Source organism: Anas platyrhynchos, chromosome 13, assembly GCF_047663525.1.
Source record: "Anas platyrhynchos isolate ZD024472 breed Pekin duck chromosome 13, IASCAAS_PekinDuck_T2T, whole genome shotgun sequence".
Taxonomy (NCBI): Eukaryota; Metazoa; Chordata; class Aves; order Anseriformes; family Anatidae; genus Anas; species Anas platyrhynchos.
In genome coordinates, this window is record NC_092599.1 from 25,250,132 (window position 1) to 25,277,045 (window position 26,914).

Sequence of the window (26,914 nt, forward strand, 5' to 3'; positions counted from 1 at the left end):
GGGAAACAATGGGGCATACACAGAGTTTTATATACGCCTAACTCTTCATGGGCACTCTTAGGTAGAGATTTATTAGAGCAATTAGGAGCAGAAATTGTCGTTGAAAAAGGGAAAATGAAATTAAGAATAGGAGAAGAACAACTAACAAATGTGTTAAGCTTGGCACTCATACAAACTGACCCTAAAAGTGAAATACCTTTAGAGATCACAGATCAATATGTCCAGGAGTTTGGGCTACTGAAGTCCCTGGAAGAGCAAAAAAATGTGACCTTAATAATTATTAAATTAAAGCCAGGAGAGAAACCCGTTAAGGTTAAGTAATATCCTTTGAGGATAGAAGATAGGAAAGGAATTAAAGAGATAATTGATAAATGTTTACAGTATGGATTATTGATTGAATGTGAATCAGAATACAATACACCCATATTGCCAATTAAAAAGGCAGATGAAAAAAGCTATAGGTTAGTTCAGGATTTGAGGGCCATAAGTAAAATCACTGAGGATATACATCCAGTAGTGGCAAACCCTTATACTTTGCCGACTAAATTAAAGAATAGTCAAGTCTGGTTTACCGTACTGGATTTAAAAGACGCCTTCTTCTGCCTAGGCTTAGCCACAGAAAGCCAAAACCTATTTGCCTTTGAATGGGAAAATCCCAATTCAGGCAGAAAGACGCAGCTTAGGTGGACATTACTACCTCAAGGATTCAAGAATAGCCCCACTATTTTTGGAAACCAATTAGCAAGGGAACTCGAAACATGGATGCCTCCGGACACTGAAGGTGCTTTGTTACAATATGTAGATGATCTCTTAATAGCTACCGAGACTAAAGGGAGCTGTATTCAATGGACTATAAGTTTTCTTAATTTTCTGGGTTTAAAATGGATATCAAGTCTCTTGACAGAAAGTCCAGCTGGCTCAACAAAGTGTGACCTATCTGGGATTTGAAATTTCGGGAGGACAATGAGAACTAGGAACTGAACATAAGGAAGTCATTTGCCGGACTCCAGAACCTCAAACGGTAAAGGAGCTACAAACCTTTTTAGGAATGACAGGTTGGTGTCGCCTTTGGATTTATAATTATGGACGATTGGTAAAGCCTCTATATGAATTGATAAAGAGTAATCAGTCAAAGTTAGTCTGGACTGGAGAAGCACGAAACGCCTTGAAACAACTTAAACGAGAATTGCTGCAAGCTCCAGCTTTGGGATTACCGGATCTTTCGAAACCCTTCTGGTTGTTTTCTCATGAGAGACAAGGGATAGCTTTGGGAGTACTAGCACAAAGACTGGGTCCCTATAAACGAGCAGTAGCTTACTTCTCTAAACAATTAGATGAAGTAAGTAAAGGATGGCCCGGATGCCTTCGAGCTGTTGCAGCTGTTGTTATCAATATACAAGAAGCTCGGAAGTTTACAATGGGACAGAAAATGACAGCGTTAGTCTCCCATACGGTCTCAACAGTTTTGGAACAAAAAGGAAATCATTGGCTTTCACCACAAAGATTTTTAAAATATCAAGCAATATTAGTAGAACAAGATGATGTGGAAATTGTGGTCACTAACGTCGTAAATCCAGCTTCTTTCCTTAGCGGAACTCTGGATGAACCTATAACTCATGATTGTATAGAAACAATAGAGACTGTGTATTCTAGTCGACCCGATCTTAAGGAAGAACCTTTAGAAGATGCTGACGAATCTTGGTATACTGATGGGAGCAGCTTTGTGAAACAAGGACAACGTAAGGCAGGGTATGCCATTACAACCTCTCAACAGGTAATCAAGTCCAAACCATTACCCCCTGGGACGTCCACCCAGAAAGCAGAGATAATTGCTCTTACACGAGCACTGGAACTAGCAGCAGGAAGGAAAATAAGTATTTGGACAGACTCTAAATATGCATTCGGCGTGGTACATGCTCATGGAGCGATATGGAAAGAACGTGGATTGCTGACTGCTCAGGGAAAACAAAAAGAAAACATGCTGAAGAAATTTTAAAATTGTTACAGGCTGTAAAACAATCAGAAAAGGTAGCTATGATGCATTGTCAAGGACACCAAAAGGGAAACTCTGATTTTGAAATTGGAAATCGATTGGCAGATCAGGAGGCTAAACAGGCAGCTGAAATAACTGAGGTGAAGGCATTGTCTTTAATACCAGACGGTAAAATCCAAACTATATATATGAACCAAAAAGCCAAATTATACAAAAGAAGACTTAAAATTAATTGAAGATTTGAAAGGTAAAATGAAACCAGATAGATGAGTATATTTAAAAGATAACTGTGTAATAATACCCTCTAATTTGATATGGCCCATACTTCTTACAGAACACAATAAAACACATCGGGGAGCTGACACATTGCATAAGAGCCTGAGTCAGACATTAGTGGAACAAAATTTATATACAACAATAAAACAAGTAACTCAACAATGTAGCATTTGCTTACACAATAACCCCAATACCAAGAATAGAATAAAATTTGGAATAATCAGTAAAGGAAATTATTCGGGGCAACTGTGGCAAATTGATTTTTCAGAACTCCCTAGAAAAGGGGGGTACTGTTATTTACTGGTTCTGACTGACATGATTTCAGGAAGGCCTGAAGCCTTTCCCTGTCGAACAAACAAAGCAAGAAGAAGTGGTTAAAGTCTTGTTAAATGAAATAATACCATGCTTTGGGATTCTAGTAGCAATGTCTTCTGAGAGAGGTTCACATTTTTGTGTGCAAGTGGTACAACAGATAAGTAAGATTCTAAAGATATTCTAAAGACAACTGCATACTCTTTATAGACCGCAGGCAAGTGGACAGGTAGAAAAAATGAAACATTTAATTAAACACTAAAATCGGACAAGAATCTAATTTGTCATGACCTCAATCCCTCCCTTTAGCATTACTTAGAATTTGAGTTAAACCTAGAATAAAAGGGAATTTGAGTCCCTTTGAAATCTTATATGGAAGGCCGTATCCATTTCTATTTAGTGGAGAGGATCGAACGCAGTTAGGATTAGAATATTTATATGCATATATAACTGAACTTCAGAAATAATTAAATAAAGTACATAAATTTGTTCTCAGGACCTGGGCTAGACGGTTGGATCAACCAATCCACCCTTTTAAGCTCAGGGATTATATATATAAAGACTTTTTCAGGACAACCCCTAGAGGAAAAACGGAAGGAAAGTGGACGGGACCATACCAGGTATTACTGACAACACACACCGCCATTAAGATTAAGGAGCAAGCAGCTTGGATCCACGATTCAAGGGTGAAGAAGGCCCTGGTGAGGATATGGACCACCACTCCAATTGGACCAACAAAATTATGGTTTTCCAGATCCTAATGATTGCAGGGGTGTGGTTCTCAGATTCGGGGTGGGCAGTTTGGGACGAGAACTTACACCTGACCTTAATACAAACTGTATCTCAAGTGATTAATAAGACGAACTGTTGGGTATGCACCCATTTGCCACAGCATGGGAATAAGGGTGTATCGTTAATCAGGATTCCCTTGCCTGCAAACTTACCTTGGACTAATTTGTGGGAAAACACATCTTGGGGTCAAAAATATGAAGAAGTTTTGGAACTAGAAGTTAGTAGCTTCGTGCCATTGGAATCTTACTATGTATGTGTACAAAGGTGTAACCCGCCTAAGGGTATGGGAAAACAGGATTGTATAAATACGGGTACTACTTATGTGGGAAATCAGACATCTTGTAATCAAACAATTGATATTAGTACAACTAGCAGTTGGGCAAATTCAACCAGCTGGACGGTTCCAGAAGGAAAAGGGTGGTATTGGTTATGCAATGATACAGCCTGTAAGGTCTTGCCCGAGAATTGGAAGGGAACTTGCACTCTTGGAGCAGTAGTCCCCAATTTGACCATACATGATGTAGCGCCTCGAGGTTATTTGAGAAATCATATCCAGAGAATTAGACAAAAAATTAACAATCCATTGATAGAGAGACACACTGCTTTTCATAGTTTTGTTCGATGGTTTATCCCATGGTTAGGAGTGAGTGAATTGGAAAAGGCGATAGTTAATATTTCTGCAATTATAGAGAAGTTAGAAAACAAAACTCTGGATGCTATAAAGGCTCAACAAGAAGAGATATCTAGTTTATCACAGGTAGTATTACAAAATTGGATGGCCCTAGACTTGTTACTGGCCGCTCAAGGGGGAGTCTGTACAGTAATAAATACAAGTTGTTGTATGTATGTAGATCAGAGTGGAAGGATCTCTACCGACCTGGAAGAAATATGGAAGCAGACAAGGGTCCTACATGAGATCAGTAAAGATGATCTTTCATGGAGTTTTAGTGAAATATGGAATAAGTTAACCTCCTGGTTGCCCAATTTCCAATGTTTGAAACAAGTGTTCATTGCTCTATAACATTAGCAGTGTTAGGAATATTTGTGTGCATGTTGTTTAGATGCCTGCTTTGTTGTGTTACTGTAAATAATGAAAGTATCTGATGCAAAAGAATTTGCATGGGAAAAGAAAAGGGGGGATTGATTAAGGAGGTATTGGGGAGGCATTGGGGAGGCAAGGACAATCCCCAGACAAGGACTGTATATCTCGAAACAAGACACTGGAACTCATGATAAGGAAGCGGCAGACGGACAGAGAAACAAACGTAAGGACTATAAATCTCAAAACTGGACATTGGAATTCATTATAAAGATACAACAAACGGAAGAATTGGCAACAACCAGCTCTCGCAATTAAGAAACGTGCCAATTCAGCAGATTCCTGACCAAAGGTGAAAAGTACACTGTGAGGAAGACTCGGGGTCTTCCTCCCAAAGACCCCTGCCCACGTCCCAAAGACCCCTGCCCACAATTCTTGGGAGGCTCTACGCAGGCGCAAGGTGCCAAAAGGCTAATTAGCATGAGAAGCGAGGGAAGGCGGGGATAGGTAATGCATATGTATAGGCGCTTGTAGAATATTGAGAGATTGATTGTATAAATTCAAGACTGCTTTCCGCTTTGGGTATGCACGATAGGTGGAGAGATCCCCCGTGCATCATCCAGCGCTGCAATAAAGACTATACCACTTAAAGGAATTTTGGCTTCGATCTTTGAATCAATACTTTATTATTATTTTTTTTTTTATAAAGGCGGGAGGAGTTGTGGAGATGTGGGTAGTGCTTAGGTCCAGCAGGAAACTTGTGCATGTCAGTGGGACGCTAGAGACTGAGGAGGGGATGAATTTTTAACGCAGCCTGTCCACAGAGATATCACACCATTTGGGGACAGCCCAGTGGCCTCCATTTGACCAAAGTGCCTGGAACTTGCAGAAAAGCGAGAGGGGCACACCTCCAGCAAGCCGCGGGGCAACCGCCTTACGGCTTACAAAATTAAATCAATCAATGCGAAAGAATAAGTTACAGCTCGTGTCTCAAACTCTGCAGCCTGCGCGTCTTCAGGGCTGCTCCCAGCTACTTTCTGAGGGACCCTTTGCAACCTCAGTTCCTAAAGCCCTGTCAGGGAGCCCCAGCGGCCGCCCCGCGCATGCGTCACAGCCTCGCCCCTCCCCTCCCCGCACTGTGGCAACGGCTCCTGCGCATTCAGCGGGGGCGTGCGCAGTGTGCGCAGTGTGCGCAGTGTGCGTAGCGCGCTGCGTGCGCGGCGTTCCTAGGGCGCGGCCGGTGCCCCGCCTGGAGCTGTTTGTTTGTGCCGCTGCGGCGGCGCGGCGCGGCACGGGAGCGGAGCGGAGCGGAGCGGAGCCCGGCCGGGCTCGGCGCTGCTGCGGTCGCCATGTTGAGGCGCAGCAAGGCCGAGGTGGAGCGCTGTGTCGCCTCCGTGCAGGCCTCTGCGGCTTCTCGGAGAGAGGTGAGCGAGGCCTCGCCGCTTCCCTTGGCCGGCGGGGGGGGAGGCGGAGGGGGTCCCGGTGGGGTCCCGGTGGGGTCCCGGTGGGGTCCCGGTGGGGTCCCGGGTGGGGTGGGGGGCTAGGGGGGTGGCCGGCGTCGTGAGGGGAGGGTTGGGGCTGCCGCTGCCCCTGCCCCTGCCCCTGCCCCGCGGCGCCTCACGGACAGGAGGGGTTTTATAGCAGGGCTTTCCTCGGGGCCGGAGCGAGGGAGAGGTACTTTCCTTCACAAACGAAGCACCGCGCCGCCTTCAAGTTTCAGTGTCCTTTCCGTGCGGCGCCGTGGAGGTTTCTGGCCGGCCGCTCGCTGAAGCGACAGCGCCGAGCGAGGGGGGCTGGGGGCGCACAGCTCCGCTCCCTGTCAGCCAGCGGGCCCGGGGGTGACAAACGCCACCCGTGCCCATTTTAGCTGGGAAACGCTCAGCCGCCTGATGCGATTCAGCGGGCCCTAATCCTGAAAGATCCCGGCCTGCCGCTCGGAGTTGCTTTGAAGCGGCGTGAATGTGCCCGAGCTAAGCGTGATCCGGTAGGGACTGCGTGCAGGGGCTGTGCCTTTGGTTGGTGCCTTTCCCAGCAGCAGCAGCAGCAGCAAAGCTGTCCTGTGACTTTGTGGGTTCGACTTGGGCACTGTTTGGGCTAGACAGCGTCAAGTGCATCGCCGCCAGGTGCACAGATACGTTCCCACAGTGTTGATACTCCCCGGTGGCCTCGACACAAAATATTTCCTCTCCTCTTCTTGTGCTCAAGGCCACCGGACGCGTTTAGTTTTGACTTTCGAGCGATGCTTACAGCTGACTGTGTAGCACAGTCCACCGAGGGAATAGTTACTGGTTTCCTTGTTGTGTTGATTTCGGAGGGAAGGGTCTGCCAAGGCTGCAAGCGTTTCTTTTGAGGTTGCTTTTCATCCCTGTCCGCAAGGCGTCAAGCGTGAGTCCGCTCTGGCGTGTCAGTGATACCTGAAAAGATGGACCGAAAACGCGGAGGCCTGTTTTCATTGAAATTCACTTAAAGTTTTACATAGATCACTTGGGGGTGGGGGAGGGGTGGGGAGTAGCAATTTGAGTGTATTTCGAATGCAGACCGTTGATTCATGTTTTGCATCGTTGGGCCTAACTACCTCCAGTAGTTTGGAGTTCACAGACAAAACCTGCTTTTTGATCCGGTGTTGGGAGCTCGGATTTTAAATACATATTTAAAAATAGCTTCTAGTTTGATATGAGAATTTGATATGAAGCCTGTCTGCAAAACCTGCTATGAGAAGCTTCCTCTAGAGCTGAAGAAAAGACTGAAGAAACTAGCTGAAACTTTGGGAAGGAAGTGAAGACTTTTCTGCTCTCCCTGTTCTTTATGGAAATGTTATACATCTTACTCGTGGGGAGGGACTTTGAGGCTGCAATGAGATAATAGATTATGATGCATGCCTTTCAATCAGACTGAGATATTTTGAAATTTTCCATTCTCTGTACGTGTACATGTATACTTATTTGTTGATAAATAGACCACACTTATAGACTAAATTAAATATCAGCTCACCTGAAAGGTTTCAGACCCTGATAATGCAGTAGAATTGGTACAAGTGTGCCACTGTGCACAGTAATCTCTGTGGAATTTTAGATGGAGAATATGCTTGTGAATACCGGCAAAGACACACTTTGCAAATGTGTCCAATGTTACGGACACAGCGTGTCATTTATATTAATGAAAGTATTGATGTGCAGATTAAGCATGAATATAAAACTTCAAGTGTCTAGGGCAAGAAACCAAACATACCTCACCTCATGGAAAAACAAAACAAAACAAACATGCCCAGATTTCAGGTCAAATAGTCTCATTAAGGAGCCTGGTTTCAGATGGTTTGAAAAGTATCTTATTTCTAGATACAGTCACTGTACAAATGACCTGCTTCTGATCGTTTGTGCTTACATGATGAATCTGTACATCGGACTTAGCATGAAATATCTGTATGAAGTCTATATTCCTACTGCAGGAAATGAGCATGCTCAGAACTACTTGAATTTTGCTATATTCCATTCAGAGTAACTCATTAACTTTTATATATGCTTTTGCATTGTATTCACTTTTTGTGCCTTGTTCTGCTGGACCATACATAACAGTGTTCCATTAAATATATATATATAGTTTTATTTTTATTTCATATTTTTATGCAGAAACTATATACAAGGTATTTTCAAAAGATAACATACTTTGCCTTAATTATTCAGGATGCAAGAGGAATTTTGTTACAAATGTGAACACCTGAGGTTTAAATTTAGCTTCTTTAACGTCTAGAACAGTAATGGAAATGCATATTTCAATTAACTGGCAATATTACTTTTACACTGTGAGTGTAAATATATGTGGTTTGATCCTGCTAGGATCTATTTCTTTAGTCATCCTCAAGAACTGAGTTCACAAGTCATCAGAATTCCTTATAACATACACCTGATTGTTTTATACCGTTGAGTTCTGTTCATGCACACCTGTTTTATTTTTCCCTTTTCTATTGAAAATGCAGTTGCTCAGGAATTCCTGATGGTACTGTGTTACCAACTACACGTGTTTGTTTTTTCCTTTTTATACTAGTGACTTACACAGATTTTATGTAATTACATCATAGCAAGCAAAATTTCCTTTCCTGTTTATGGAAAACTGGTTGCTTCAAAACATCTTTCCAGTGTCATCAATAAAGGCTATGTTATTAAGACTTGTATCAGCTCTCTTCAATGAGTGTTTGAGATGGATGGAAAAGCAGCAAGGCAGCCTTTCTTCCCTATGCTTCTACCTGTGCCTATGTAAATACTTCCTTATCCTGATTTAAAGGAGACACACACCTAACCTATGTATGCACTTTAGTTATTAGGTTTCAGACAGAAACTGCAGTTTGCTTCGTAATGAACAACTTGGTTCTTCTGGCTGTTTTCTGAATCGGCACAGTCAGGAGGTTTTCCTAAAGAAAATACCTTGTCTGAGTTTAAAATGCGTACCTTCCTACCACATCTTTCTCTCTTGTTTTCAATGTAATGCGGCTTTCACCTCAAGCCTATAGTTTAGTGCTAGGTAAGGTCTTTTTGATTGTTATTATTTGTTATTATTGTATGTAGTTATTCAGTGCAGTAGCAGTTCAGTAGCTGAATGCAGTCCTTACTGTGTTCATGACGAGAAGCCCTCTTCCCCCCCAAAAAAAAGTTTATATAACTAGCCTGATAACACCGTTGGGATTTCGGACTGTGCCATGGGTTCGGGAGACCACTCTCAGCAATACTTCCTTTAAATTGTAATTCAGTTCTTCTAGTTTTTTCATGCTCCGCTGACCGTATGCGCAGCCCTACTGTGGGTGGAAACAGCCCCTGACCCCAAGGGGTATGGCCTGCCTTGTGTGGTTATATCCCAGAACGTGGCAGCCTCGTTTGCACCTCCTGCAGGCTCCGCAGTAACCCTGTGGCCCGAACTCCATGGTTTTTGCTGTGTTTCCACGCTCTAAACTGAGAGTAGGTGGGATTTCTTAGGTGGGAAGAAAACATTTTACCTATCTTGAAACAGTTGTGAGTGATATGTACTAGACCAGGACTAAGTACCATCTTTTTTGTTTACTCTGTCAGATTTTAGGGGTTCTTTTTGCAACATTGTTACATTGGGGGAAAAAAACAGGCTGTACTTTAAATGTAGCAGACTCTCTTCTTCTACTTCTTCTACACTCTTCAGTAAGAAGTGGTTGTGAAATGTCACAAGTATTAAGGCTTGTTGCTTGCTTCACCAGTAACCTCAATTTCACGTTTGTAGCCTTGGCCAGTTACAGGAAAAGCATTGTTTTCCAAATCCCACATCTTTCAAAAACAAAACTTTGGTTATGAGGAGCGGACTGGAGCTGATAACTAGTTATCAAATTCAGTCTCTCAAAAAGTATCAGAAGGGTCTTCCTATGCAATTACTTTGAAAGTGTTGTACATCTAAAATGTGCTTGTTGTGTGTTTTCCGTTCAGAAATCGTTGAAAGGATTCCAGTTCGCTAAGCTGTATTTTGAAATAAAGGAATATGAACTTGCTAAAAGGTAATACGCGTTGCTGTATTCTGCTATTCTGTTCTCTAAAGTACTTTAGAAAAGCTAAGTGAATATGAAGTAGACTGGAGAAATCAAGATCACTATCATGCTGCTTTACAGTAGCAGTAGATGTGGGTATCAAGTGCTGTTTAAATCTTTATAAAACAGCAACTTAGATAATTAGTTACGTGATATTGAAAAACTTGCTGTTTGAAATGGCTTTTATTCCATTGTATTATGAAGCAATTACAGTTACAGTTTCTTTCTCTTTTTTTTTTTTTTTTTTTTTTTTTTTTTTTTTTAGTAAATACCAATACTTGGTGGCAAATAAGTAGCGTCTGTACATGTAAAAATAATGTTCTGTACTTTAAGGTCCAGACCAGGTATCTGGAACCAAGCATGACTGCATTTCCTGTATCACATGTTAAATTCCTGCCCCGCTTCCGTGGACACTGGGGGGGGGCGGGGGAGGACAGAGGGACTCGTATTATTGAGGAATATTGATCCTTTTTTTCCTGCTCCATAGGTATATATTTACATACCTCAGTGTGCAAAAGAGAGATGCGAGAGCACACAGATTTCTTGGACAAATTTATGAAGCTGAGGACAACATAGAAGAAGCTTTTGGATGTTACAGGGTAAGTACTCCACCGACCTCCGATGTCCTGCTTTAATCCATTGTAAAGGGACTTTTAAAATCATTCTGTTCTGGACTTTTCTTAAATGCATAGAAGAAAACATGTTTGTGGAAAAAGTGTAATATGTATGTTTTCTGTTGCCAAAGGTGTATATGACGTACTGCAGAGGGGATTCTTCATTTGATGTGTTTTGCTTCATCAGTATTTTTTTTTAAGATGATTCTTTTGTGACCTAGACTGGGTCTTTGTGCTAGCTGCTACTAAATTCTTTCCATATCTTACATTGCCCTTTGGATTAGGGAATTTGACAGCAGTGACAGATTCTTAGCAAGGGCTCAGGTGACAGCAGTAATCTAGTTGCTACTGGAAGACTAGACCTAGGGTGTTTTCTAGTTGTTCGTATTTATTGCTTTTTTGGGGGGTTTTGTTTGGGGGGGTGTGAGATGGGGCAGGGCGAACATAATTGACATTTATTTATATGATTGCCCAATGAAAAATTCACCATCAGAATGCCTTTGTTCAGGTTTTGGGGAGGGAGAGGATGTGCTCAAAAGTTTTGTTGCCAATACATCCCAGCTTGTCGTAGGGTGTGACTTAATTATATATTTCTTCAAAAATGTCTATATGGAGTTAGACTAAAGGTACGTAAGAGTCCAGCTGCCTGCGTATAGCTGGTGGTGGGGGCAGAGTAGCTGGCTTCTGCGTTTTTTCCCTTGGAAATTCTTTCTTTTCTGAATTTTTGCTCTTTTGAGTTGCAGCAGATGTATCTGGGTGCTGTAGACTAGTGATGCATTTAGCAACTGAGGTCTTTCTTAACTCATTCAAAAAGTATTTACTAATAGATCTGTCTAATTTGAATACCTGTGTCTTTTCAATGACTGTTATAATTTTCTTTCCCATTCTGTGTGGATTGCAAGATCAAGTTACCTTTTTTTTCCTGCCTTTTTTTCCGGTGTGCGTGCATGGGGAAAACTAGCGTTCTGTGGAGTTGAACCCAATGCAGAAAGATCTAGTACTGAAGATAGCGGAGTTACTGTGCAATAATGCCGTCACTGATGAAAGAGCAAAATACTGGGTTGAAAAATCTGCTAAGTTGTTTCCTGGAAGCCCTGCTGTTTACAAGTTGAAGGTAAATGCCAATTTCCAACCTCTGTTCTGTGACGTTCAGAAGCTTCTAGCGTCTGACTGGAGGAGCACTTTTCCCGTGTCATCTTCTGTAAAACTTCCTGGCTAAATTATTTTAGAATCTTGAGTATTAAATCTAATGGAATTAATATTCTTTAGATGTAATTCTTCTAGAATGTATTCTATTTTTCTAGATTTCCTATTCTTCTATTTAAAGAAATGTTAATTTCTCTGCCATTTGACACTTCGGTCTAGCTTTCAAGAAAACTGCAACTGCAGGCTTTCGTACACTTGTCAAGGTTTCAGGGTTGACAGTCTTCAAAAATGCAGGAAAATCATGTTAGTAGTCACATCCAAGAAGTTAAGACTAGGTAGGCAGTTCTCTATTTATTGTGTGACTGGCAGGAAGGTATCAGGCCTGAGAACTCAGACTTCCTTGCCCTCTATGCTGCTTGTTTGTTTTCTAAATTTGGATTAAATAGAGCAGAAAGTAAGGAATGCTCTAACTCTCGATTGCTGCGTAAAAGCCTTCAGTCGCACAGTCTGACTTTTGCACAGGTATTAGTTTTGTGTAACACAACAGCAATGACACTTAGTCTTAAGATGTTTGTTTTAGACAGGCTATTCTGTGGCAGGGTATGCTGCCTTTGAACCAAATGGTTTCACAAGCTGAACATGCCATCCATAAGAGACAAATTCTGATTTTTTTTCCCTATTTTAAATGTTTGAGTGTTTCATTAAGCTTCGTAATAACTGGAAGCTTTTCAGCTTTAATAGTTTAAGTAATGTAGTTTGTGTGGTGGAGGCAAGAGTTGTCTGTTAATGTAGTTGTTGAAAAGGCCCACATGCAAGATGAAATATTAATGCGTTGCCTTCATGTTCAATAGGAGCAGTTGCTGGATTGTAAAGCACCATCGCTAGCGGAACTTCATAAATATGATGTTGGTAAGAGGCGTTACTCTCTGAAACTCAGCATAAACATGACTGTCTGTACCAGAGGTTCTTCTAGAAATACTTCGTATTGCAGTAAGAGACAGATAGCAACACTGAACAGCTAGTATGGCCCTAATCACTCCAAAAGAGGAGTGAATATGTAAGGAGTTTCAATTTATGCTGTAACATGTTGCTGAGAAGCAGTATTGTTATGCTTGGTTCTTAAGAATCTATCACATACTTCCCTACTTCTATCCTTTCTGTGTTCTCTAGTCTGTTCTGATCCATTTTCATTTGCTGCTGCCTGTTTAGCTCTTTGTGTTTGGACATCGGTAAGCGTCAATGGGAAGGCAGGTCTGTCTTCCTATGTGACCTATGAATACAGGCTCCGAATATGTTTCTAACCACCTAAGAATGAATTCAGCTCTGTAATAATGGCAGTGTCGGACTAATACTGGTTTGGAACAATGGGCAGTAATGTTTGTGTTATCGTCATTTGTGCCAAAGATGTACACTTGGGTCTTCAAGACAGAACAAGGGAGGACCAGGAATGACAAAAAGGAATTTGCATTGGGGCTATATGGGTGCTCACGCTCATTGCTAATGTAGTCGGTTAGGTAGGACTAAATATTCGAGCAAGAGGCGTATCTATTAGTATTTTTAGAGTCGAGTGTGAGGCAGCCTTTATCAGAAATGAAAGTGCTCAGGTTCCCTAAATGGTGGACTGGCTTCTCTTTATTCTAAACTAAATTCTTAACAGAGAAACTGTGACTATTGTACATCAACTCTCATTGTATACAACTAAATTCCTCTTAATTTACTCAGTAGCAATTTGTTAAATTGCAGTTCTGAAGTGTTTCACTCAACGGGAAATAGGAGAGGTCCGGGTCTATTCAGCAGTTAATCACTTTCCTGAAGCCATAACAAAAAGGAAACTTTGGCTACCTCATGTTTCAGTCCGTGCATAGATTGATTCAAACAAGTCATGGAACAAAACTTTGAGCATTTCTCCGTAATTCTTTAGGAGATTACTTTTTCATTTCAATATGTCTTGCTTTATGCTGGTCGCTGTAAACGCTTAAAATACACTTTCGCTGGTTTGGATAAGCAGTCTTTATTTATTTAAGACTACATTTTTAATGTAAAGTGTGTTCTTTTTCTCCACAGATAACACCTTACCATCCCATTTGGGTAAAAGTCAGAGTAATAGCGAACTGCAAGTCGCCCGTCAGAATCTCCAGGTAGGAACTGTAATGGCCTCAGACATTTTGTAATGATCAGTAATGTTACAAAGATTCTCACTTTTGACAGAGAATTCAGAAATTACTAACTATATCACTGTCATCATCCACCTCTTCCCCTAAATTAGTTCACTGACTTGGTAATGACATGGGTAGTGGTTAGATCAGATATTTGCTCTGCTGAAGGGAGTTTGAACACAGTGCTATTATTCCAAGAGTTGTGTCTTGTGATGCGGTGTTGGCATGGAGAGAAACACCTGCAAGCACTGCTTTTCCTGACAGCACCTGAAACTATGCTCTTCACTCTGGGCATTCAAGAGCACTTGCCCTCTTGACTTGATCTTCTGTGAAGACCATCCCTTCTGCCTTTACTTTTCTGCTGCTGGTGACTCCCAATAGTTTATCCACCAGCAGGCTTGGGCCACTAACTAAGGAGCTCCCAAACCTGCATTGGTTTTATTCTGTAACAGCTTCTGTGCTTCTGCTAGATTTCCTGCTGGGACTGTCTTTTGCACCATCCAAGATGAAAAGAATTGTGCGTATCTTTTTTCTCACCACTTTCCTAGAGGTGCTTTCCACTAACTGAAGAAACAATACAGCAATCTAGTGTTTAGGGCACTGGACTCTTTTGTCTTACAGATAATAGCATTATCCAAAACTTCTGGAAACAAAATCCTACTTTTAATTGTCTATGCTGTTACTTGAACAGCCATGCAGAGTTGAATTCTGCATTTTGGAAGGCCAAGCAGTCCTGCCGCAAATCCAATTGAATGTAGATGGCCATTAGGATACTTCTAATTAGTCAGCTATTGTGTAACACTATAATTAAAAACAAAACCTAAGCATATCTGCAGAGGAAAGAATTCTAGTTCACTATAAATCGGTAATTTCATGTGTTTCGAAGGCGTTTCAACATTTTTTTTCCTTGGTATAGAGGGAGCGTTCAGCACAGGAGAAATATGCACTGGAACTTGAGAGACGAGAACGTGCTCTAGTTGAGCGAGAAGAATTGCTTCACAGATGTGAAGCAGCTTTCGCTGCAATAAAAGATGCTGATGAAGACGTTTAGGCAGTACTTGGAACTATGAAAAAGGTACAACAACTTACTTAATGATTCTTATTGCTCCCCATGCATTTTAACTTGCTTGTAGTTTTCTTAAGCCATCATATGTTTGCTGGATATAATGCTTATTTCTTTAAAGTGTTTGAAACCCCCAAATGAAAGATTTAGCATAAAAAGTGCCAAACTGTTGTTAGTGAGTTTGGTGTGGTTTCCAGTTCAGAATGGTGCAATGAATTGTGGGATGTGTAGGTACAGATTACTGTTGAAATTTGGGAAAACTAGATTAAAATGAAGCAGTTAACCACTGGGTTAGAGAGGTCAGTAAGACTGGTGCTTCCAGTATTTGCAGGTCTTCGGAACAGACTAGACAAACATTTGGCAGGAATGAAGTGATGCACTTTATTATGATACAGATGGTACCCGATTTGATAATGGAATTGGATGGTTTAGACATCCTGGCACCACCTACAACAGCCCTGTGGTCTGTGAAATTATTGCCAAATCCCTGAAGAACTGTGAAATTATTGTCAAAACCCCAAATATGCAAGCCTTATAAAGCATTGTGTAATGTGGTTTGGAGAAATTGAGAATATTAATTCTTTTTTTTTTCCTCTCAAAACCTTTCACTTATAATTCTGCTGTCCCTGACTGTTTTGAAAGTTTACGGTCAATTTCAAGCCACCTTGCTCCTGTTCCATCCCAAGCTGGGCAAGCTTTTCCTAGGCTTGGTTAACTCTAAAGGTTTGGCCTTTTCAATGGAAGTAATTGAGCACTCCGTTTGGAGCCTATCTGTAGCATTTTCTTTGTTGATGAGATCATTTCTATATTTACTGCTTAAGTCCTTTTTGCAGCATGATAACAGTCTGAGAGTGAGGCTTAAGAAAATGTAGTGGATGGTTGAATTCCTAGTGCAGAAGACAACACTTCTGAACAAAAAGCTATTTTCACATAGAAGATTCTCACGGTTTCTGAGAAATGGAATGTTATTTTCTGAAAACATTTGTTTTATACTCGGCTTCAAAGCCTCAGTATTGTTTTTTTTTTCAGAATCTGCTGGAAAATATTTAATTATATTTCAAATTTCCAGTGAAGGGGAAAAAAGACATATTCCTTGGTTTCTTTTTCAAGGCACACAGGTTTTTGACTGTTACAAGTAATTGTCGCTTCAATTTTCCTTTGTTGCGGTTTCTTTTGTCTGTTTTTGCTTATATTTTAATGGTATGTACTGGTATTAAATTATATTATGGACTAATAATAATAACAAATATTAAAAGATTACTATCTTGAGTTTCACAATTATTTTTTTCCAATTCGATGAAATGTAGCACGTATTGGATACATTCCTGGACATTGCAGGACAGGTGTTTAAGTACAGGTGAACTAAAGCGTCTTAACTATCAGCAGTGAATAGTTAGAATATTTGAAAGATTCAAAAAAAGGGAGAATTGGGCATATTTGTGGTTAAAATGGATGCTAAAAAAAAAAAAGAGCTAAGTGTAAACAAAAGCTTTGACATTTGTTTTCATTCACAATTCTTTCCCACACCTGACTTAACTGAGGAATGTACAAGAGGATCAATGAGAAGATCTAGGTATTTTCTGAAAAAAAAAAAAACAAGATCCATAGGCTGTACACCATGGCTCCCATTTTCTTTATATTTCTTCTTAATATGTGGTGTGGATGTTGCTTTCTTCACTACTGGTGGTATGTGCAGATTGGACCATGAAGAATTACAAATTTGATCTTTGAAAGTTTGTCCTGTTTTTTAACACTGAAATGGAACTTAGTTGAGAATTATTTCTAAAAAGACTCTCTTGTTAATCACGTTTTAAAATTTGATATTTCTCTAGCAGCATGAGACAAAAATGAGCCAACTGAGAGAAACCTTGAGAAAAATGACTGATGAAAATAACGAACTGAGGTCATCGCTTAACTCTCTGAGGGAAAATAACGAATTGCTAAAAACCCAGGCAAGATTAATTATTTCCTGTTACTAGCTTTACGAGTTACAGTCAAGTAGTCAAGCAGTACAGTCAAGTTTGTAAGTAGCTTTGCAAGTTACAGTCAACAATTTTAAATGTTTGAACAAGTTGTTTGCAAAATTGCTGATTTTGTTTCTTTAAGACAAGAATTGTGTGAATGGTTGTAAATACTTTCTGCTTCGTTTTCTAGTACATGAAATTTAGTCTCTCAGAGCTTTTGCAGTATTAAAGACTTTAGAGTTAGTTATTTTTGAAAGTGTTAATTAAAGGAGTATTTTCTCTGTTCTTAAAGGCACGCTGAGACAGTGGTTCACAAGAATACAACGTTAAAGTTTTCTTCTCACTTGACTTAAATCTGACCTAAGTGCTGACAAGCAAATTGCTGCCTAAACTCTTTTGACCGTTGCTCCTTCAGTGAATTGCAGTTCTGATGGTCTTGAGTATGATTAAAATCATCTGCTTCCTAGTCTCAGTAAAATCTTTCTTTCTCTTTCTCTTTTGTGCAAACTGAAGTATTCATAGAGGACTTACATGATGATCAGGATGCTTGTTGTATCCATAGAGTATGCTACTTATATTTAAATGGTGGTTATAGTTTGCCCCATATTCTTTTCTCACAGTCGCAAGTGATATATGAGCAGTATCAGTAGTTAGAATTCTGAGTGAAGAGAAGAACAGTTGTCTGAAGGTAGATACAAGAAAACTTGTGAAGGTTTTAGAGAGATGTTCGTGTAGTTTGTCTTCAGGAACGTCTGGATACCTTTCACAGAGCTTTTCTGTACAGTTGTAGCAGAGGGACAGAATGACAATTTCACGAAATCTTTATTCTTCCAACAATGCTAGTTACACAGTTAAAATTTAGCCTAAGTAGATTGTATGAAAGAAAGCAAAGGAGTGTATTAAATGTATTAAAATGAGGATCATGCACAGATCATTAAATATTTTCTTTCTCCTATGATCCATTTAGTTAGAATTATAAAATAGAGTGATTTTGTATGTGAAAATCTCTTCCCAAGGCTTTCATAAACATTTGTTTAAGCACAAAATAAAGCATGTGCGTATTACTAATGTACTCGTATATTTTAGTCTATTGGTATTGTGGTTTAGAAAATCATAGACTTGAAAACTGAAATAACTGATGTTGTGGATGTGTTACAGTTACTACGGATTTCAAAAGTTTACGACCCCTTAACTATTCTTATGGACTGGATCTCAGACCAACACCTTAGCAAAATAGAAATACAAGAAGAGAGAGAGGGCAGTGAGAAACCTCAGTGTGCTAAAGAAAACTACACTCTAGAAAATTGTATGAAGGTAAAGGCATTTGAATTTGTTTAAGTTGAAATGTTAAGATTCTTTGTATTATTTCTGAGTGTAACAGGTCTGCCTGTTTTACACACGCTTTGAATACATGAATTAAAAGAAAACAGCAGTTAATCCATCAGTATTAATTCCAACAGTGAGATGTAATAGATAATTTTTCATACAGATATTTATACAGATCATTTTTAAGGAAATGTGTAGTGTGCAGTCTGACCTTGAGATTCCACCTGTCTTTCTATTTTAAGTCACCTTTCTCAGCTGATAATTTATCTCGTGTTTTATCTGTAATACTGTATGTAATTCCTTTTTCCTAAGGAGATACACACGTCTAATTTAAAGTATTTTAGTGCTGATACTAGGTATTAAAAGTTCAAGTTATGTCTTATAAAAGATGATACCGTGCTATACTTGTAACGCTTTTTTGGGATACCGAGGCTTGGAAATCAGTGAAGCGTTCAGGAAATCTGCTTTTTCTGTTTGTTTGTTTGTTTGTTTGTTTGTTTAATTATTATTCTATCTAAAATTTGTAGCCCTTGGTATTAGACTTCAGAGCTTGAGCTCACACAATGTCTTTCCACTTTTTGTGTAAACCTGTGTAAAATGTAAATTCAGTATATAATTCTGTTACCTGTACCAGATCTGCCCAGTGAGTATTTGTACATGTAGTCTGTTAAACTCCGGGAATACGTTGATTTTAGTTTGGTTTAGTTTTGCTTAGTTTGCTTTTTACTTGTGGTTAGCTTGTACTGTAAGTTCGTATACTGCACGTAACTTTGCCATTCTGTATTTTTACAGCTTTTGCCTATGGTCACTGGACAGCTCCAGTGGATGCCATTTGTGGATCCTAAACTACATATGTCTGTGATTCAATTTATCTACTGGTCTCTAAGGCAGATAGACACTGGTAGTCAGGTAAATTCCCAGGAGATATTTTGTATTATAAATGAGTATGAAAAGTAGATATTTTCAGGGAGTATATATAAAAGAAACTTTGCTGTCTTTGCAAAGCATACATGCCTACCACAGATACATAGCAAATGAAAAACTAATTCTCACCAAATTAACTTTCTCACATTCGTTGTAATATTTTGCACCGTGTCTGTAAACATATTTTTGCACACATATGTGATCTTTGTTGCAGTAGTGTGTAGCATCTCAGAAATGGTATTTTCCATATGTGCTTACAAAACTTGTGAACTAGGAAAAGAAATATATTTTTGTTCGCTTTATGCATGAGATTTGTTGAAATTGATGGCAACGTGTGGCAAAGTAGCAAAGGTATTTTGATTTCTTTGTTCTCTACTCAGTGTCTAACTGAATAGAACTAAGCTGGTGGTTCCAGTGCTAATGAGAAGGTATTTTAAATGAGCTTGTTATTAAGTTTGATTCTGAAGTAATATTTCTGCACCGGTTTTTGAAAAGTCCAATACATCTTACCTGTACAGTATTCTTAAGGGTCATGTTTAGACCTTAGTTCTGTAAACGCTTTTGTAGGACCTAGCTTCAGGCATCTTCACAAAAGAGGGTAGTGTAGTAGGCAGCACTGATTAAAGCTGAGTTTGAACTGACTTTATTCTGGAACCAGAGGCAAATTAAATAATGTCAGCATATCAGGGGCCCTGACTACCTTGTTTCTTTGTGAAGTGTGTGTTGACTAGGCCCTGTGCTAATGTTGTTCAACTGCTTGTGGAACGCAAAGTAGTATCCCATGTACAGACTATATTGCAATACACGGTCACGACATCTGCTATTTAATATTTAATCCTTAGGGGAACATACGTACTTAGCAGACAGGATTTTCATGTATTTTAATGTTTACGCTAAATGTGCACGTTGTTTGAAACAGGATGCAAGCATGACAGCAACAATGGAGAGACTTGCAGAAGTTATTCTCAAAGGCGCAGTACAAAAGGGAAGCATGCAAAAATGGACTAAAAAGTCTACACGGAGTAAACCAAAAGCTGCACATTTCTTTAAAAGCTCCTCTATGCCTTTGAGGTTTCTGTCAACTTTGGTTGTGCTTAGAACAGCAAAACGAAGTAAGTTCTGGTTTTTATTATGTCTTTTTTAAATTATCTTTTTCTTTTTCTTTTTTTTTTTTTTTTTAAATCTTATTTTCAGGTATGTGCCCAGACAAAAAAACAAATGTACAAAATGCAGCAGTTCAATGATACTGTAGCATCTGTAATGCTTTAGTAGTAAAGGATGTTTTATTTGAATTTTACCACCTGATCAAGCATAATATAGGGAAGCAAGTATGAACCTTGCTATTATTCATGTCATAATTTGTGTGGTCATTTTAATATGCTTTATTTATGTCGGTGAGATCAACGTATTTTGTGACAAAGGGGAAAAGAGATGTTGGTAATTCTCTCAAGCAATCACCGTAGCAGTGATTTGTTTGTCAAGATCTGCACTGCATATAATGGTACAGCTAATTGCTCCTCAGTAAACTGAAATCAGTAGCAAATTCAGAACAGTTCTAGAATTTCATTGCTTTGTCAAAGTTTAATGTAAAGCTCATACTCTATCTAGCTCTTACCTCTCTGCTGTCTCCCCTTTTCTCCTACCAAGTCTGTCACTGCAAGTGGCTACCCATAAACATTATCAGCATTGAAGAATGCTACCATATGCTGATGCAGTATAGTAATGTATTTTGTTAACAGGCAAAAGCAAACGAGGTCGTACTTGTCTGGAGATATCGCAGTTCTTAGTGACTTTTGCTTCAGTTCATGAGAGTTACTCCACTTGTGCAATTTCCAGGATGCCGTAGTATCTCTTCTCAGCAGCAGTTTCTTTAAAAACAAACAGGGCCTGAAAAGACAAAAAACGTTTTCTTTGAAGTGATGACAAAAATACTGACCTGTGCAGTATTTATACTGGTAGTACTTAGAATAAGTAGGATTTAAACATTCTGGAAGACCACCCTGTCACCATTAATAAACAAATACAGTATTTCAGCTGTTGGAGGGAAGAATCAGTGTATTTTCAATTTCAGTATCATATAGTTTCAGTCAGAATATTTTGGTGAAGCATGATTACCCTGAAATTGAAACTCACATTTCTAGAAATGTTTGATGAAAATGATGCAAATGAATTACAATACAAAAAAAGTACTTATTGCAGAGATTAACTATAAGCAGATGAAAGCTGTTGATCAGAATGAATCAGTTTAGCTTCTCATGGTCGGTTTTTACTGCGAGCCTATAGAACATGGAAAAAAATTACCTGTTAAATTTATGTTGAAACTTACCGTGTATGAATTTTCATCACTGACCACATGTCTAATGATCTAGCGATGACAAAGCAGCACATTCAGTTTAAACATATATATCCTGTTCCCTTCAAGATGCTAATATCCAGCAGATGGCACTGTAATTAAACTTTTGCTATGTGATAAATTTTCCCCTTACTCTTAATTTTCTGTGCTCCAGATGATCAATGCTATTCCAAGATATTGAGGAAGATTTGACATCATGAAATTAAGAAAACTGAATTGATTCACTTAATCTAAATTCTCTGAATAATTTAGTGTTCTCCAAAATGGATGCATATATAACGTGGATGCATATATAACTTAAACTACAGCTTTTTATGGAAAGGAATGTGAATAGTTGCTGTCATGGCAGTAATTGCAGTTATTCAGATGAATGAGCCTTTTACTCCTTTATTAGAGGCTTCCCAGATGTTGAAACCAATATAGTCCCAAACTATGCAGCTTGTGATTTCTTTTCTCTCTTAAGGAAGAGATTAGAAAGGTGTTATATTTGCAAATATATTTTGCTCAATTTGTGAGTTGTAACTTGTCTTTTTTTCCACTCACAACAATTTTTGTAAGGAATAAAAATAGGCAGAAGATGCATTTAAACAAATAAGTAAATTAATATTTTCAGCCATTTTTTTTTTTTTAATTAGTATATATCTGCAACAGTAACTCTTAGGATAAATATTCATGTATTTGTGATCATCTAATGGAACTGTGATTACATAATTTTTATTCCCTGTTTTCTGTTATCTTTCAGTGAATTACCTGACTCAGGCATTTCGTTCCCTTTGCGTGGACTTGAAGACAGATGAAGGAAAGATCTTATTTTTGCAATACCGATGTGTGCCTATCATACTAAGCCACTTAACTATATCCAAAAAATGTCTCCTTTTTATTGCACTTAATGCATTAGTTGAGATGGCCATGAACAACGATAAAAGTGAGTAATTGAAAAAAATACATACAAAGTTATGATGAAAGTAGGTGAGGTAAGCATAAATACCAAATCAAAAATAACGTGCTGCTTCTCTATAAATAACCTGATCTAGCATTAGCATTCATTTGTGTCATTTAAATTCATTAGAGATATAAAGTATGTTTCTGAATTGTCCGTCTCTTCTCACTGTCAGCATCCAAGCTTTACATCTTGTCCTGGTTGCTTTCTTAGTGGTGTGATTTTTTTTGATGTTTAGTTTAGCTTTTCTGTTTATTCCACTGGTTTACCTTGCTGATGTTTTGCCAATGAGTAATTTTCTTTTGAAGTAAGGCTGTGCCAGGGCAGCCATTTCATGAAATCCTGTTAGCAGGTGGAGATAAAATAAATAAATAAATAAATAAATAAACTTTTATCTTTTTTTACCCCCCTAATGTGAACAGCTCACCCCTAGCCATTTTTCACTTTAAAGTAATTGGAAATGGCACATCTGTAAGGGATGGTTATGTTTCAATGAGTTGTACTGTGGTGTGGTCCTATAAAAGGGTTAATAGTCTCCTTCACAGTGGTTTTCCAGGTGACACAGGCAAAGAATCAGTTGATAACAATCTGGATGAACACACAAGTAGTGAGCCATTCCAGTGTCATGTGGAACAATCCTTGTTAATTTTCTTAAAATAAAAAGTATTCATTGTTTTTTGGAACAGAAAAGGGAAGGAGAAGGGACTGCTGCTATTTGTGAAATGTATATTGTTGGCTTGGGGTATTTTGTTACCATGTACTATAGGGGCAAAAACAGAAAGCGTGTTTGACTTGGGATGGAACAACGTTGAGTTAGAAGGCATTTTGTAGTGAGATAAGTGGCAGAAAGATTTACCTGATGTTGTTTTCATCCTTTCAGACCGTGTGGTTAGTTTATCTATTTGTTTTTTTTACACTAAAGTATTTCTAATCATCATAATTTTGATCGGTATAGTAACTGGGAAAGAAAAACCTAAGCAGGGTTGATGGTATCTGACATTACTTTGAAGAAAAATTCCACTAACAGTACATGTTCTGTTATCTAGTAGTAGTCATTTCGATCTGCTGGATGCCTAGATTTGGAAGAATAATGGAGATAAATTGTGACAAGTTCACATTTTGCCATGTTGCTTGTAACCTTGTTGCATGTCAAATGTAACCGTTCAGGTATTGGTACCATCTGTTTCCTATCTATACCTAGTATCTTAATGACAAATTAGAATTAATAGTCTTATTGCTGTTCATCTTTATTGGCACGCAGCTTTTCATGTACCCCATCCCTGTTTGGTTCAGGTGTTTCACATCCAGAATCCTGTCAGTCTGTCTTGTTATAAAGGTAGTTCCTGGCCTCCAAGGTGTAGGTTTTTGTTCTGGTCTTTTCTGATCTTTGTAAACTTCTGTTCAGTCCAACTTAGTTCTGTGACATAAGGAATCCTGTTCTATTTTTAACCTTTTTTATTGCTTTTTTTTGTGTGTGTATGTTTGTGATGGTCATTTAAGAATGAGGGTGGCCTCCCGTACATCCTGTGTCATAGCTGCGTGAAGGTCTTGCACATCTAGGAAGCTGAAGAACAATTGATACCATCCTGAGGTCAACATGTACTGGGTGATGGGCTGGACCTGTCCTTGGGCTCTCTTAACTCGGGGTCACCCACGAAGGCATCCACACTCGAGGGGCCTTGCACTGACTGTTACCTCGCCTGCCCTCCGTTGTGCTATAACCACTGGCTCTTAGCAGGCCCAGCTGTTGACGACGAGAATCAGTTAAACTCAGCAAATGGTTCCAATCTTGCCAGTGACTGTGTAAGAGACAGCAGCTCATCAGCAAGCTGTTCAGTGTAGTTACTGGTTCTTTTTCTGTGGTCCTTATGTAACTTTTCCACGAGCTAACTCTCCATCACTCTGTTGGGTTGGTCCGCTCTCCTGGCAGATCCACATGCAATTAGAAACGAGGCAAAACCGTAATGGTTAATTTGTTAAAACATGAACTTCAAGCTGGTGTTCCTGACAGTCTTCATTTTCTGAGGTGACAGAGCTTTAGCTATAAAACAGAAATTTCTGAATGACAATAGCTGGTGAGACTTGATGCTGTGAGTGACTGATCACTTTGAGGGTAAATTTCAGATGAGTTCTGTCAACAGTGATAAATTGCTCATTGTTCATTACAGTCTACCAATGAAGTTAAGTTAATGTAACTACCAAATGCTGCAATTTTTTATGGCTCCTATGGGAGGCTTTTGCAGATTATTTAAAATTGTGTCAAATCCTGACCGGATAGATTCCAAGTTAGTTTTTCTACAGTAGTTAATAAAAACAAAATCTGTGCAGAGATGATGCAGAAAAATATGTAAAAATACACAGTTTTTATTCTTCTAGTTCATCAGATAGACAGGCATTTAAATTATATGCTTATTTTGTACATTTGTGATGATTTAAAATCTATTCTGCAAAAGCTTATTTGAAATGAATATATAAAATGAATAGATAAACAATGTAGGAAAAATCTCTTTAAATGCATGTCTTTATCAGTTTGCTTTCATGTGATTGAACTTTGTGAAACTTGAGGTATTATTTCCACTTTGGCTCTTCTGCTTTATGGTAAAATTCCCTCAGCGTATTTTTTATGTTGTTTTATAAACCTCTCAGTTAAAACATTTTACAGTGTATCTGTATGTATATGTGTGTGTATATATATTAATAAATTTTTTTTAAGATACCTTAAGACCGGTATTTTTAATAATAAAATAATACAGTATTATTGAGACCAGTAAGAACAAGCCAGCAAAGAAATGGCCAAGTAAGCAGAATATGGTATTTGTTTACACCTACAAAAAGGAATTTAAGGCATTTTTGGATATTTAAGGATATTTATAGGAATAAATTGTAGGACCTCCTTCTTCTACAGTAAAAGTAGAATAATATTACAATAACTATTAATTTAATGGCATATTCGAAGTAACTATATCCTGGGGCATACCAAGTGTGTTTATACGCTAAGGGCAGAGTGCAGTGAATAGTGACTTGTTTTGTTGGATTCCTAACAAATGTGTTCAGTTCTGTGACCTATTAAATCGGTACTTATGTTCTTTATGGTGTTGCTCTAAATCAGCCTGTACTATTAGAATCAAGAGTGAAATAACACAAGGGAACAGATTTTGCTTTATTCTGAATTGACTAAGTTTTGGGGAGCAGGATAAATAGAAAAGATTATACTATATGGCCATGTTTAAAAATTATCCAGCATTTTACAGGAATTGTTTTGATATTCAGGTGTTCTTATCCAACTCTGACCTCTCAATTACGATTCTGCCTGTCTTGAAACGGTACGGTGACAGTTTTGATAATGAAAAGCTGTCTAGTCATCAGTGTCTACATGTACTATTTCCGTACGTCATTTTGCAGCAGCTTAAAATATTTCCTTGTCAGTTTTTTTAGCATAGCTTAGTGTTCTCCTCATGTCATCATAAGAAAAGGAGCATTGAATAAACATGTTGAAGATGAGATTTTTTTATCTGAGTTTAAAATTGCTCAGTGTCCTGTTTTCCTTTGTTCTCAAGGGAATAGGCCTTGTTTTAATACCACAAGTGCTGGTAATATCAGAATTCTTAGGAACTTGGGTGAGTTTTGTTCGCGGTTTTACCTGATTTTTGCATCACATGCCTAGAATATACCCAGTTAGTACATTGTTCTCATGGTTGCACAGCATGAGGCGCATATAAAACCCTCAAAAGCTATAAATCAATGATTTAGTTTTCCATGAGCCAAGTGCTGTGATTAAACTTTTTAACTATTTTCTTTTACAGTTTACTTAAAGATTTTCCTGGAAGACTGCAGTAATGAACGCTTTTTCCATACTTTGGCTGCATTGCTTCAGAATCGCGAGCTAGACATTTCGATTTTGGAAAGGATTTGTTTTATATTACAGAAAGTCTCCGAAATAAAGTAATCCTTTACTACCGTTTTTCTGTTAATTGCCATTAGATCACTGAACTTGGGGACCTTTCTCTTTTTTTAAAAGCGCATCTCTGTTTTGACGTTCATTTGCTCCAATACAAATAATGCTGGACTTTCATTGTTAGCAATTATGTTTAAAATGTTTGTCACAGATATGTAAGATGAATCTCTCAATTTGCCTATATATCTGTGTAGTTCAGAATATGAACTAAAAAATAACTAGCCTAAAGAACATATATTCCTCATTTATTTAGATGACGAGAATGCTTAGAAGAAAACCCTTCTTTTCTTCCCCCTGACCTTCGGTTTTGCTGAGTTACTTGGTAAAAATGTCCTCTGAAAATTGTTTTGTATGTGACTTAAATTTCAGTTTTGTCAATTTTCATCTCTATCAAAACAAACAAACAAAACAAACAAAAAAACAACACACGGTTTAAAGTCTTGAGCCATTTAAGACTTTGGGGGAATGTTAACCTTTACAGAATAGGTTTCTGTTGCTTACTGGTTACTAATTTATTATAACAAA

General features: G+C 38.7%; 1 protein-coding gene and 1 long non-coding RNA gene across 3 annotated transcripts; both read left to right on the plus strand.

The window, feature by feature from the left end:
- Positions 1 to 5,505: 5,505 nt before the first annotated feature.
- On the plus strand, positions 5,506 to 19,145 carry LOC140003560 (RANBP2-like and GRIP domain-containing protein 8). Of its 2 annotated transcripts, XM_072044272.1 has the most exons (9): positions 5,506 to 5,836; positions 9,851 to 9,918; positions 10,436 to 10,547; positions 11,524 to 11,676; positions 12,560 to 12,617; positions 13,773 to 14,939; positions 16,760 to 16,950; positions 18,050 to 18,205; positions 19,010 to 19,145. In XM_072044272.1, the coding sequence occupies exons 1-6, from the start codon at positions 5,762 to 5,764 to the stop codon at positions 13,877 to 13,879; spliced, it is 573 nt and encodes a 190-aa protein (XP_071900373.1). In that variant the 5' UTR covers positions 5,506 to 5,761; the 3' UTR covers positions 13,880 to 14,939; positions 16,760 to 16,950; positions 18,050 to 18,205; positions 19,010 to 19,145. The 2 variants fall into 2 exon arrangements, with proteins under 2 accessions (XP_071900373.1, XP_071900372.1); XM_072044271.1 differs by lacking the exons at positions 13,773 to 14,939; positions 16,760 to 16,950; positions 18,050 to 18,205; positions 19,010 to 19,145 and having other exon boundaries at positions 12,560 to 13,669.
- Positions 19,146 to 22,126: 2,981 nt separating this feature from the next.
- LOC140003561 (uncharacterized) lies at positions 22,127 to 26,395 on the plus strand. The gene is made up of 2 exons (XR_011812448.1): positions 22,127 to 22,419; positions 23,935 to 26,395. It is a non-coding gene; the product is annotated as an uncharacterized lncRNA (long non-coding RNA).
- The last annotated feature ends 519 nt before the right edge of the window (positions 26,396 to 26,914 follow it).

What these genes read in the sequence shown, in the direction of transcription:
- LOC140003560 (XM_072044271.1), top strand. Translation starts at nt 5,762, where the DNA reads ATGTTGAGGCGCAGCAAGGCCGAGGTGGAGCGCTGTGTCGCCTCCGTG. An exon ending in CTGCGGCTTCTCGGAGAGAG is followed by an intron (nt 5,837 to 9,850) that starts GTGAGCGAGGCC and finishes TTTTCCGTTCAG; the next exon opens with AAATCGTTGAAAGGATTCCA. An exon ending in GAATATGAACTTGCTAAAAG is followed by an intron (nt 9,919 to 10,435) that starts GTAATACGCGTT and finishes CCTGCTCCATAG; the next exon opens with GTATATATTTACATACCTCA.